This window comes from Corythoichthys intestinalis, chromosome 18, assembly GCF_030265065.1.
Source record: "Corythoichthys intestinalis isolate RoL2023-P3 chromosome 18, ASM3026506v1, whole genome shotgun sequence".
Taxonomy (NCBI): domain Eukaryota; kingdom Metazoa; phylum Chordata; class Actinopteri; order Syngnathiformes; family Syngnathidae; genus Corythoichthys; species Corythoichthys intestinalis.
Window position 1 is genome coordinate 12,554,998 of NC_080412.1, and position 13,182 is coordinate 12,568,179.

The following is a 13,182-nucleotide window of genomic DNA, read 5'->3' on the forward strand; positions in this document are numbered from 1 at the left end:
ATATTGTCCCTACCAATATTGAGACCAAACCTACGTCCTTGTAATGGACCCATTTCAAGGAGTTGGGGGAAATTATAATTGCTGTGTAAAGAATTTTCCACACAAACACACGTCGAGGTACCATTTAGCTTAGCAAGGAGAGGTATGAGAGCTATTTTTTGAGTGTCCCAGAGTTCGCGAAACTTGAAAAATAGCGCATCTATCAAGGTTTCGTCCGCGGTGATTGCGTATATCCGTCGTTCCGTCCCAAACAGCCGCCCACTGCTCACTTTCACCGAAAAGTCCGATCCAAAATACTGTAATGCCCCGGATGGGGGGGGGGGGTTGGTATTGACTTACCCACTTTATTGTGGCAACAGTAGTGAAGAAAAACAAGAACAAAATAACAGCGGGCTGTCGCAACGTGCGACCGCTATCTCGCCCGTTCTCCTTCTCGCTTCCTTCAACATCACAGTTCGTCTCTTCACAATGTAGATAAATGCGCTATATAGGTACTCTCCATTTACCATTCTTTTAAAGATTTTGGCCAGCACTCTAAATAGTTGGTTAGACTGACCCATAACAAAGTTTGGCCTAGATTTGATTATGGAAAGGATATTTACACAATATACACTAAAAACAAACCCAAAGTCAAATGATATATTTTCCCAACGATATACAACCCCTAGCAAAAAGTATGAAATCACCAGTCTCAGACGAGCCCTCACTCAGACATTTTATTATGTAGAACAAACTCAGATAAAAAGCTTGAAAAAAATAATGAATTAGTTCAAAAGTGCAACTCCTTGGCATTCATAAACACTAAAAGAAACGAATAAAAAACACTGTGGTGGTCAGAAAATCGTACATTTATAGCGCAAGTGCAGGGAAATAAATATTGAATCACTCCATTCTGAAGAAAAAAAAATGGAATCACTCCATTTTGATTAGAAAATACAGACACACCCAGTCAATCTCCTTTCCTTAAATGGGCCCCTGCCTCAGATTAGATCTGCTCGTTAGTCAGCATTTAAAAACAGTGCAGTTATCACACCTTGGAGGGCTGCTGGACCAAGTGGATTCACAAGAATTATGGCTCCAACAAGAGAGATGTCTCTTGAGACCAAGGAGAGGATTATTAAACTTCTTGAAGAAGGTAACGCTAAACGTATGGTTGCCAAAGATGTGGGCTGTTCCCAGTCAGCTGTATGAAAAATCTGGACCAAGTACAAACAGCTTGGCAAGGTTGTTCTAGGTAAGCATACTGGTAGACCGAGGAAGACATCCAAATGTCATGACAAACAACTAAAGGCCATATGTCTTGAAAACAGAAGATGCACAACAAGACAGATGAAGAAGAACTGGGAGGAAGCTGGAGTCAAGGTATGTGACAGAACTGTGCAAAACCACCTAAAGGAAATGGGATTTTCATACAGGAAAGCTAAAAGGAAACCATCATTGACACTAATACAGGAAAGAACAAGACTGCAATGGGCTAAGAAGTGGCAATAATGGACTGTGAATGCCTGGATGAAGGTTATTTTCAGTGATGAGTCAAGATTATGCATTGGACAAGGTGATGATGCTGAAACTTTTGTTTGGTGCCGTTCCAGTGAGCTTTACAAAGATGACTGCCTGAAGAAAACATCAAATTTCCCTCAGTCCTTGATGATATGGGGCTGCATGTCAGGCAAGGGCACTGGGGAGATGGCTGTGGTTAAATCTTCAGTAAATGCACACGTTTACATTGAAATTTTAGACAGCTTTCTTATCCCTTCAACTGATAATATGTTTGGGGATAAGGAAATCATATTCCAAGATGACATTGCATCATGCCGCAGGGCTAAAACTGTTAAAGCATTCCTTGGAGATAGACGCATCCAGTCAATGGCATGGCCTGCAAATAGTCCAGATCTCAACCCTATTGAAAACCTGTGGTGGAAATTGAAAAAAAAAAGGTCAACAGCAAGGCTTTGACCTGCAAGGATGATCTGGCAACTGCAATCAAAGAGTGTTGGCATTAAATTGATGAAGAATACAGTTTGTCACTCATCAAGTCCATGCCTCAGAGACAGCAAGCTTTCATAAAAGTCAGAGTTGGTGCAACTAAATACTAAAGATGTGTTTTGATTGTTATTTCTTTGTTTGTTTCTCATGATTCCATATATTTTTCCTCAGAATGGAGTGATTCTATATTTGTTCCCCTGCACTTGCTCTATAAAAGTAACATTTACTGACCACCGCAATGTTTTTTTATTCATTTGTTTTAGTGTTTCTGTATGCTAAAGAGTTGCACTTTTGAACTAATTCATTAGATTTTCCAGCTTTTTATCTGAGTTCGTTCTACATAATAAAATGTCTGAGTGAGTGCTCGTCCGAGACTGGTGAGTCCATACTTTTTGCTAGGGGTTGTACAACGCATGAACAAGCAAATTATCTGCTCGCCTTGGTGTTCTTAAATAACCTCCAACTTGTCTAATTTTTAACGTTTGGTTTATATGGCCACAGTAAGTCTTTAACTGACACAGTATAGCTTTTTTTGTTGTTGTTGCTTTACATCATTGAGCATTCTATACTCTGCTGTGATAATAATCTTGTCAGGAAGGACAGTGTGAGAAATGCAACAGTGCTCAACTTTTTCTACCCATATTAAAATTTGTCCAAGCGTGGAAAATATTCTCACTTTTTGGAGATGTTTTTGCAAAATTTCAACATTATAACTTGAATTTACTATCCTTAGACACCATGGGCTCATTCAATCAATCAGAAATATGACTGGTATTTTTCACAATCTGATCTATTGCGAGGTGGTGGATGGGGAGCTGCTTCCAAGTCGCTGCCGCCGCTACCGGCTGGACTTACTACGCAAGTTTTCATCTGAAGGGCTCCTGCCCCTCCGCGATGTAAACCTGAGCACCGTGGAGCAGGAAGACTGCTTCGATGGATGGGTCTACAGCACTGAAGTTTACGAGTCCACAGTGGTTTCCCAGGTCTGATTTTTTTTCCCCTGCAAAAATGGGAATTGTTTTGGATAGGGGTGTGGCAATGCATTGATATGGTTATATACAGGAATATTTACACTACCGTTCAAAAGTTTGGGTTCACTTAGAAATGTCCTCCTTTTTGAAAGAAAAGCAGTTTTTTCAATGGAAATAACATTAAACTAATCAGAAAAACACTCTGTACATTATTAATGTGGTAAATGACTATTCTAGCTGAAAACGTCCGGTTTTAATGCAATATCTACATAGTTTTGTAAAGAGGCCCATTTACAACAAACATCACTCCAGTGTTCTAATGGTACATTGTGCTTGCTAGTTGCCTTAGAAGGATAATAGATGATTAGAAAACCTTGTGCAATTATGTTGACACAGCTCAAAACAGTTTAGGTGGTTAGAGAAACTTTGAAACTGATCTTCCTTTGAGCTAGTTGAGTATCTGGAGCATCACCTTTGTGGGTTTGATTAAACTCTCGAAATGGCCAGAAAAAGACAACTTTCACGTGAAACTTGACAATCTGTTCTTAGAAAATGAAGGCTATTCCATAAGAGAAATTGCCAAGAATTTGAAGATTTCCTATAATGCTGTGTAACACTCCCTTCAGAGAGCAGCACAAACTCTAACCAGAGTAGAAAGAGAAGCGGGATGCCCCGCTGCAAAGCCGAGCAAGAAGACAAGTACATAAGAGTCTCTAGTTTGAGAAATAGATGCCTCGCAGGTGCTCATCTAGCAGCTTCATTAAATAGTACCCGCAAAACGGCAGTGTCAATGTCGACAGTTAAGAGACGACTCCGGGATGCTGGCTTTGAGGGCAGCGTCGCAAAAAAAAAAAAAAAAGGCATATCTGAGACAGGCTAATAAAAGGAAACGATTAATATAGGCAAAAGAGCACAGACATTGGACAGAGGAAGATTGGAAAAAAGTGTTACGGACAGACGAATCATAGTTTGAGGTGAGGACTTTGGATCAAAGAGAAGAACACTTGTGAGATGTAGAACAACTGAAAAGATGCTGGAAGACTCCCTGATCTCATCTGTCAACCATGGTGAAGGTAATGTGATGGTCTGAGATGCTTTGGTGCCAGTAAAGTGGGAGATTTGTACAAGGTCAACGGGATTTTAAATAAGGAAGGCTATCACTCCATTTTGCAACGCCGTGCCATACTCTGTGGACAACGCTCGATTGGAGTGAATTTCATCCTACAACATGACAATTACCCAAAGCACGCCTCCAAATTATGCAAGAACTATTTAGGAAAGAAGCAGGCAGCTAGTATTCTATCTGTAATGGAGTGGCCAACTCAGTCAACAGATCTCAAACCCATTGAGCTCTTGTGGGAGCAGCTTGACCGTATGGTACGCAAGAAGTGCCCATCAAACCAATTCAACTTGTGGGAGGTGCTTCTGGAAGCATGGAGTGAAGTTTCTCCAGATTCCCTCAACAAATTAACAGCTAGTATGTCATTGGTCTGCAAAGCTGTAATTGTTGCAAATGGAGCATTCTTTGATAAAAGCAAAGTTTGAAGGAGAAAATATTTCAATAAAAATCCTTATTTCTAACCTGGACAATTTTCTTTTCATTTTGCAACTCATTTGAAAAATAAAAGTGTGACTTTTGAAGGAAAACACAAAATTGTCTGGGTGACCCCAAACTTTTGAACGGTAGTGTTTGTATCTTGCCAAGAATGTATATATTGTTTAGTACCGGACTTTAAATTGGATTGCTACCAAAATTTTCCTCTAGAATAGTGTCTCTATTAATCATGGACTGCCATTGACAGCTCCAGACGTCCAGTTAATTTTAACTGGGAGGGAGCGAATGAACATTTGTTCATTAGAACCCTCATTCGATACATTATCATGAGTCTTCTGTATCGCGAATCGTATCAGGAGGTAACCAGAGGCAGTCTTGTCAGTTACTGTAAATTGATTACTTTCTTTCAGTAACGAATAATCTAACGCGTTCATTTTTCCAAACCAGTAAACTTTCCTTAGTGTCTGTGAGTTACTATTTTGTTATTGCTTCATAATGTATGTAGAATGAAGACTATTATAGTCATGTACGAAGAGCATTTTGAATAGAAAATGTTACAAAGGTTCCCGCTACGCGTTCGTAATCATTGTAACCGCTCACAGCTACTTCCTGTTTTGGTCTCGAGTAACACGCGCTAAGTGTTTTGGGACTGAGAAAGGCGCGTGCCAGCGCGGGCGCACATTCGAGCCGAGTGCAGCCACTTGTTGAGTTTTGTGAGGGAATGTTGATTGATCTGTGTGCGTCCATGAATAAACGTGAGTATTTTTCCTTTATTCTGGAGGATTCCAGCAATAGGTTGGAGCCGCTGCATGCGCAGCCGTTTCGTAGCTTTGCCGTTAGACTGGTTGGTAGTCATTACTCCAAGTCGACAAGCATTTTATACATCATATTTGTGTTGAACAATTACGCCGTGAGGTGACGTGTTCGTTTAGCATCTTTAGAATGTGTTGTAAGTCCGATTGAGTGTAAAGTGCTTTGTTGCCGCCGTGTTTTGTGGCCAAATTGACCGCGTGTGTGTATGGCGTACTTCTGGGTTGTGTGCGCGCATTCGTGCCCGCCCCCACCTTTGTGTTTATTGCACTGTGCAATTCATTTGTGTGTTGTATAATTTTGTGCAGTCAATTTACATTGTTTTACATTGGGACTGATATGCTGTTAACCCTAAACCGAAATTCAGAATTTTTGACTTTAGGCTTAATCTCCGAGTTAAGGGGGTTTAATTAGTCGGTGGTGTTGATTTCAACAAATTCCCTGCAGTTTGTCAGTTATTTGTTAGTTACAGGGCTCTTAGATGGCGAAGCTAGCGCGAGTCAATGGCATAGGCGGAGTTTGACTTTTGGGGCAGGGGGGGCACAACATGTTGATGACCCCGAAACGCAGTGTCAGCAATAAAATTAACTTACAAGAATATTTATAATAATAAGTTGAAAATGAGCGTTTTTTTGTTTCCCATCATTCTTGAGGGGAATTCTAAATCAGGCTGCAAAAGATCATCATCCATTGAATACGGTATGCCCGCCCGTGTCGCGCCAATGTAGTTACCCTAGTCAAAAATTGTATCCCCTGGGCGGAGCCACTACATTGGACTGATTTGCTTGATTTCCGTGTTTTGGTGATGTAGTTATCTACGAGGTTTTAAAACATGGCACATCCATAAAAAAAAGTCGAATGACATAAAAAAAACATACTGAACTTTTGTAAAAAAGGCCATGTTTCACAGTTTTATTAGTAGGATGACCTATAACTGTTATTACTGTAATTCAAGTCCTGTATGGAGTTTCTCCAATTTAATAAACGTCAATGTCCAAAATATATAACTCTGGTTTTTTTCTGGCTTCAGTTGATTGTTTTAGTCGACATAACTCATAACTAATGTGTGCGTGCACTCCAGCGGCCAGGGTACACAATTTTTGACTGGGGTGACTCCATTGGCAAGACACTGGTGGTGGCTCTGTTGTAGGGCTGGGCGATATGGCCTTAAGTACGTATCACGATAAATTGAGCAGATTTACCTCGATAACGATAAATGACGATAAATTCGCCCAAGCAATATATAATTTGAAAATTTGAATCAATGCATGGAATACAAATTAACAGTTTCTCGTTAAATTTATTTACCAGCTTTCAATTTAACAATTGCACATGCAGTCTAAACATTAAGTATTAAAAAAAATCTTGTAAACAATAAGAATTCTTGTGTGAACATTTATAACAGCTTGTATGACTTGAAAAATATCATCACTTGAATTTCATTAAATTCATTCCACATGGTTATACACTAGATAGTGGCATACGTTTAGATATTTAGAATAGATACAAATACGACACATCCACCCGCCCCCCAGAAATTATACTTAATTAAAAAATAAAATGTTTCACAAACCTTTCCTTTCTTTTATTCGGCTCAATTATTTACATCTTATGATTTTGGAAATCCTTACAGTATGCAATAAATAATATTCCTGTTCCCAAGCACTGTGCTTACTGTACTGTAATTTTTTACAAAAAATAAACAATACATAGCTACTCCCCGTCATCTAGGACGAGCCACTTACAAGACTAGCACTGTCGTGTATTACAAATACTGCTTTGAACACATCTTCACAGACAAAAGCAATGACACAGGCTTAAAGAGGTCAACTTTAATTGTGTAAATCACACTTAATGACGACACGATCCCCTGGTTGAAATAGACGACATCCACTTAATTCTATTGAAGATATGTAATGCTGAGGCAATTTGTCAACTTTACTTTTAAAAAGAAACGTGCACTGTTTATCCAGTAGATGGGGCTCTTGCAGTGTGTCAAACAGTGATTCAATTTAGGGCAGTTGTCTTAAAAGTGGTTCATTGTTTCAGGAAGCCTCGGTTTTTCCATCCCTATCTGGAACCCGTCAAGAGTTTACTTAATGTCGGGTGAAAGTTTGGCGAAGCTAACTTAAGCCCGACTTCATCCCGTTTACTTGTAGCGTTAGCCGCTAGCGTTAGCTGCTAGCGTTAGCCTACCGGGCTTCTGTTTGATTGGCTTCCTGAAAACCATGTGACTCCAAACGTAAGCACACTGTCTGCTTTCTTAAAGGGGAATGAACATAGCCGAACAACACAGAGTCAAAGCGGGATGAAAAGACTATATTTTCTTCTTTTATTAAATTACCGAATTTACCGACATGGTCAAAATTACGTCGGTCATCGTGAAGAATTTCGGTAACGGTAAATTTTCGGTTTACCGCCCTGCTCTACTCTGTTGTACAATTAGCGTCTTTAGTGGGGCAAATTGAAACTCTCCTCACCATTTTGTCGGTGGTCTCTAGCGTTTCATGGTCCACATGATCAATCCTTGGTTCTTGCTCAGTAGTTGTTGTTGCTTTTGAAAGCTTAGGTTTGAAAAAAATTACGTATATCCATCTGGCCTCTTCACTCCTCGGGTGGTTTTGGTAAAGCAAAGCAAATGACCGTCTAAGGTGCTAGTCACATAATCTGTTCGAAAAATTTTGACCCATTATAAAAATATCTTTTTTTTTTTTTCATTTTATTCATTTATGTTGTTTGTTTTATTGCTTTACAACTTCTATAGACAATATTTTACTGGAAATTTTTAATTTTAAAATCATATACTGTATAGACCCTACTCACCAACGTCACAGAATGACGTGTCGCTGTATCCGGCCGCCATATTGTCCGTCATTGTTTATCCGTATTCTCAATGGTTTCAATTTGTCGTGCAATTTATAGTGCAATTCATGGAAGCCCCGGTGCTTTCAGACACTGTAAACTCATTGGTTTCGTTGCATAAAAGGCGTTATGTGGAAAAGCTTCAGTCTATCCATTCGCCAGATCCATATTTGATGCCTAAATCGATATTTTTCGACCCGCTGTCTTCACCGTCTCTGCCTGACATCTGCTACCCTGATATCTACAACTATCTTGTCCACAGAAACTCAGCCTATGCTCACGAAACTTTGAAAAACTTTAAGAGCAGCACTTTAAGCAACATTACCCCGTGTAACCCTTTACTTCCAATTTTCTAAAATGGCGACAATCCAAAAAAAAAAGTTGACTGCGATGGCCGACGCTTCAAGGATAGGTGGATATTGGACTATTTTTTCAATAAAATACGCAACAACTGTGTCGGCCTCATTTGCAAAGAGACAGTCGCTGTTTTCAAAGAGTTCGATCTAACGCAATATTACCAAACAAGACACGCTGACATGTACAACATTACAGGGAAGATACGCAGCGAGAAATTATAGCAACTTGAAGCTAGTTTAATTTCACAGCAGCAGTATTTCGCAAGAGCCCGAGTGTCGAAAGAGAACGCCACAAAGGCAAGATTGTTGAAATTATGAATTTAAAAAATTATAATAAAGCAAATGTGACACACAGAAGGGCTTGCTAAAATGTGTATAAATATATTGTTCTAGGTAAATCAGCCAAGGTAGCCACCCACATTTTTACCACACCAAATCTGGCCCCCTTTGCAAAAAGTTTGGACACACGTGTTTAACTGATGATCCGGAGACGAGGCCAGCTTCTTTCACTTGGTACCAGCTAAATATTATTCAAAAAATGATGGCGGAAGAAATAAACATCTTGAATTTGAAACTGTATGTTGTCGGCGATTAGCCTCGCAATCATCTTAATTGTGGTTGTCAGCCCAAAACCCTCTAAATATATATTAAATGCATCTTACCAGGTATAAAATGACTACTACATAGTCTGTGGTGATCGTTTGGTGCCCAGTTTTCTCATCGAATTGCAGCAGTCCATCTCGCTCTCCTCTCCGTGTCTCTCGGAATACAGTAGAACTTCAAGTCTCTCCGTCTATCTTCTCTGTTACTGCAACCAACCGCCACACACGCCTTCACCATTTTGATTATTAATGTTAACGAGCAGAAAAACACGCCATAATAGGAGGAATTTACGTAGCGGTAATGCGTAAACATGACGAGTTGACGGACAATATGGCGCGGAGGCGTGGTTGTGACGTCATGTGAGTAGGGTCTATAGGGAAGTCAATTACATGCAATGACACTTTTCGGCCACTGTGGGGGGCCTGGCCCCCCTGAATATCCGCTTATGGTCAACGGTGGTTGAAATCAACTCCATCGACTAATTAAACCTCCGCTAACTGGAAGATTAAGCCTTATGTGAAATTTTTATATCTTCCCCTTTAAATTCAATTATCGGAAAGTCAATTACATGCGATGACACATAGACTTCATAATGACATTGACGGGACACGGGGCACATGGCCGATTAATAGGGGGCCTGCATTGCTGGCTTGGCCTTTAAAGCTGACCAAGTGGAATCACAGACAAAGAGCTTTTTTCGTTGAAAATTCTTGTGAATAAATGCTTAAATCCCTGAATTCTTTATAGATATGGAGGCAAAACAGTCTCGATTCTTTGTTAAAAGAAAAAAAAAGGTGCAGTAAGCATTTATTTTACATAAATGCAGTGCCTTGCAAAAGTATTCGGCCCCCTTGAGCCTTGCAACCTTTCGCCACATTTCAGGCTTCAAACATAAAGATATAAAATTTTTATTTTTTGTCAAGAATCAACAACAAGTGGGACACAATCGTGAAGTGGAACAAAATTTATTGGATAATTTAAACTTTTTTAACAAATAAAAAACTGAAAAGTGGGGCGTGCAATATTATTCGGCCCCCTTGCGTTAATACTTTGTAGCGCCACCTTTTGCTCCAATTACAGCTGCAAGTCGCTTGGGGTATGTTTCTATCAGTTTTGCACAGCGAGAGACTGACATTCTTGCCCATTCTTCCTTGCAAAACAGCTCGAGCTCAGTGAGGTTGGATGGAGAGTGTTTGTGAACAGCAGTCTTCAGCTCTTTCCACAGATTCTCGATTGGATTCAGGTCTGGACTTTGACTTGGCCATTCTAACACCTGGATACGTTTATTTTTGAACCATTCCATTGTAGATTTGGCTTTATGTTTTGGATCATTGTCCTGTTGGAAGATAAATCTCCCTCCCAGTCTCAGGTCTTGTGCAGATACCAACAGGTTTTCTTCCAGAATGTTCCTGTATTTGGCTGCATCCATCTTCCCGTCAATTTTAACTATCTTTCCTGTCCCTGCTGAAGAAAAGCAGGCCCAAACCATGATGCTGCCACCACCATGTTTGACAGTGGGGATGGTGTGTTCAGGGTGATGAGCTGTGTTGCTTTTACGCCAAACATATCGTTTTGCATTGTGGCCAAAAAGTTCAATTTTTGTTTCATCTGACCAGAGCACCTTCTTCCACATGTTTGGTGTGTCTCCCAGGTGGCGTGTGGCAAACTTTAAACGAGACTTTTTATGGATATCTTTGAGAAATGGCTTTCTTCTTGCCACTCTTCCATAAAGGCCAGATTTGTGCAGTGTACGACTGATTGTTGTCCTATGGACAGACTCTCCCACCTCAGCTGTAGATCTCTGCAGTTCATCCAGAGTGATCATGGGCCTCTTGGCTGCATCTCTGATCAGTTTTCTCCTTGTTTGAGAAGAAAGTTTGGAAGGACGGCCGGGTCTTGGTAGATTTGCAGTGGTCTGATGCTCCTTCCATTTCAATATGATGGCTTGCACAGTGCTCCTTGAGATGTTTAAAGCTTGGGAAATCTTTTTGTATCCAAATCCAGCTTTAAACTTCTCCACAACAGTATCTCGGACCTGCCTGGTGTGTTCCTTGGTTTTCATAATGCACTCTGCACTTTAAACAGAACCCTGAGACTATCACAGAGCAGGTGCATTTATACGGAGACTTGATTACACACATTTGGATTCTATTTATCATCATCGGTCATTTAGGACAACATTGGATCATTCAGAGATCCTCACTGAACTTCTGGAGTGAGTTTGCTGCACTGAAAGTAAAGGGGCCGAATAATATTGCACGCCCCACTTTTCAGTTTTTTACGTGTTAAAAAAGTTTCAATTATCCAATAAATGTTGTTCCACTTCACGATTGTGTCCCACTTGTTGTTGATTCTTGACAAAAAAATTAAATTTCATATCTTTATGTTTGAAGCCTGAAATGTGGCGAAAGGTTGCAAGATTCAAGGGGGCCGAATACTTTTGCAAGGCACTGTATGTCGAAGTACGATGCTAGTCTGTCAGTCAATGCGGCGGCTGCCATATGTAAAAAGAGCTCTTACGGTGAAAATTATTGTGAATAAATGCTTAAATCCCTGAATTCTTTGTAGATATGGACGTAAAACAGTCTCGATTCTTGGTCAAAAGCAAAAAAAAAACAAAAACAAAAAAAAACGTGCAGGTAGCATTTATTTTACGTAAATATTGCTAACTATGAGGCTAGTCAGTAATTAAATTACTTTTTCAAGTAATCTGTGACAACCCTGCCCAGAGGTTCCCAACGCTACAACTGAATTAGTCGCTGTCATTTTTTTTTTCCTGAAATCAAAGTAAGAGAAATAATTTAAAATCAGTGACATTGTTAATGAACTTCTAGTTCGACTTGGTGTGTGACCAACATTGGAAGCAGCCCTTGACCGCCACCATTTTCTTCCTTGGAGTCCTGGTGGGGTCTTTCTTCTCTGGATTGCTCTCTGACAGGTACCTACCTGCTTTGGAATCGAGAACATTACAGGCAGTAAGTGACTGTTTGCAACTTTTTGGTTTATTTTTCCTAGGTTTGGCCGTAAGCCTGTGCTGTTCGCCACCATTATCATTCAGGCCACGTTCACGCTGCTGCAGATTGTGGCGCCTTCCTGGCAAATATTCTGCTTTTTTCTCTTCTGCAACGGTCTTGGCAATATCTCCATGTACATGTCCTGCTATGTGCTGGGTACGTTATCTTGAGAGGTGTGACAATATATCGATATGGTGATATAGGCTGTATTGGGACCATGGAAAAGTGCTTATAAAATGGATTTCGTTCCACTCGAGTGGATCTACATGAACTCTGCTTTATAATATACATACGTTTCTAATTAGTACCCCCCCAAAAAAAAGTTCTCACGGTTTCCAGTCATTTTTTTGTTAATTAGCGTTTTTGTGTCGGTCTTTTTTTTCCCCGTGGCGCAGCGATATTGATACGGCAGAGTAGTATCGTCAGTGTGTGAAGCTGTTTTAGGTTATGAGCACCAATAGGAGACGAGGATTGTTGCCACGGTTTTGAAAACAAACAACATGGCGTCCACCGTCTCCAACTACAGCACGAGCAAAGATGAACAAAAGATAAGAAAACCGCATTCGAAATTTAGTCAGAAGGCATCGAAACGATGCTATATGCACCTCTCATCTGTCCAAGGGCGAAAAAGTGCAGGAATTTGGCCCAAACGGTGGGCAACTTGCAGAGAGCCTGCGTGGCTGCGTCATCTTGCTGAAAATGCGTCGACTGGGATTTTTAACGACATTGACTGCGGGTAAGCCACACGCACGCCTTTTGTTGTGAATAATAATGGAGGCTGGGAGGCTTCTGATCAGTTAAGACTGACAATGTGAATTCTGGGCTCTAACTGTGATATCATTTTAAGAAGTCACCATTATTATGTTTTTTACATTGTGCAAAAAAAAAAAAAAAAAGTTTGAGACTTGCCTAGCATATCCATTAAATAACTGGTTAGTACAACATATACAAAAATGAGTCATTGACAAACAACGTAGTACGGTATTTAGTTTTAATATAGTTCCAAAAACCTATTTGATCATTTA

At 40.1% G+C, this 13,182-nt stretch overlaps 1 protein-coding gene across 4 annotated transcripts in view; it reads left to right on the top strand.

Annotated features, from left to right (window-relative positions):
- The window catches only part of LOC130906608 (organic cation/carnitine transporter 2-like), a 32,689-nt gene that overhangs the window by 9,144 nt on the left and 10,363 nt on the right, over positions 1–13,182 (top strand). For 3 of the 4 annotated variants that reach the window (XM_057821099.1, XM_057821100.1, XM_057821101.1), the window contains exons 2-4: positions 2,787–2,969; positions 11,978–12,081; positions 12,159–12,313. In XM_057821099.1, the coding sequence (XP_057677082.1) occupies positions 2,787–2,969; positions 11,978–12,081; positions 12,159–12,313 (442 nt within the window). The remainder of the gene's footprint in view (positions 1–2,786; positions 2,970–11,977; positions 12,082–12,158; positions 12,314–13,182) is intronic. The other variant, XM_057821102.1, reaches the window with a different exon arrangement.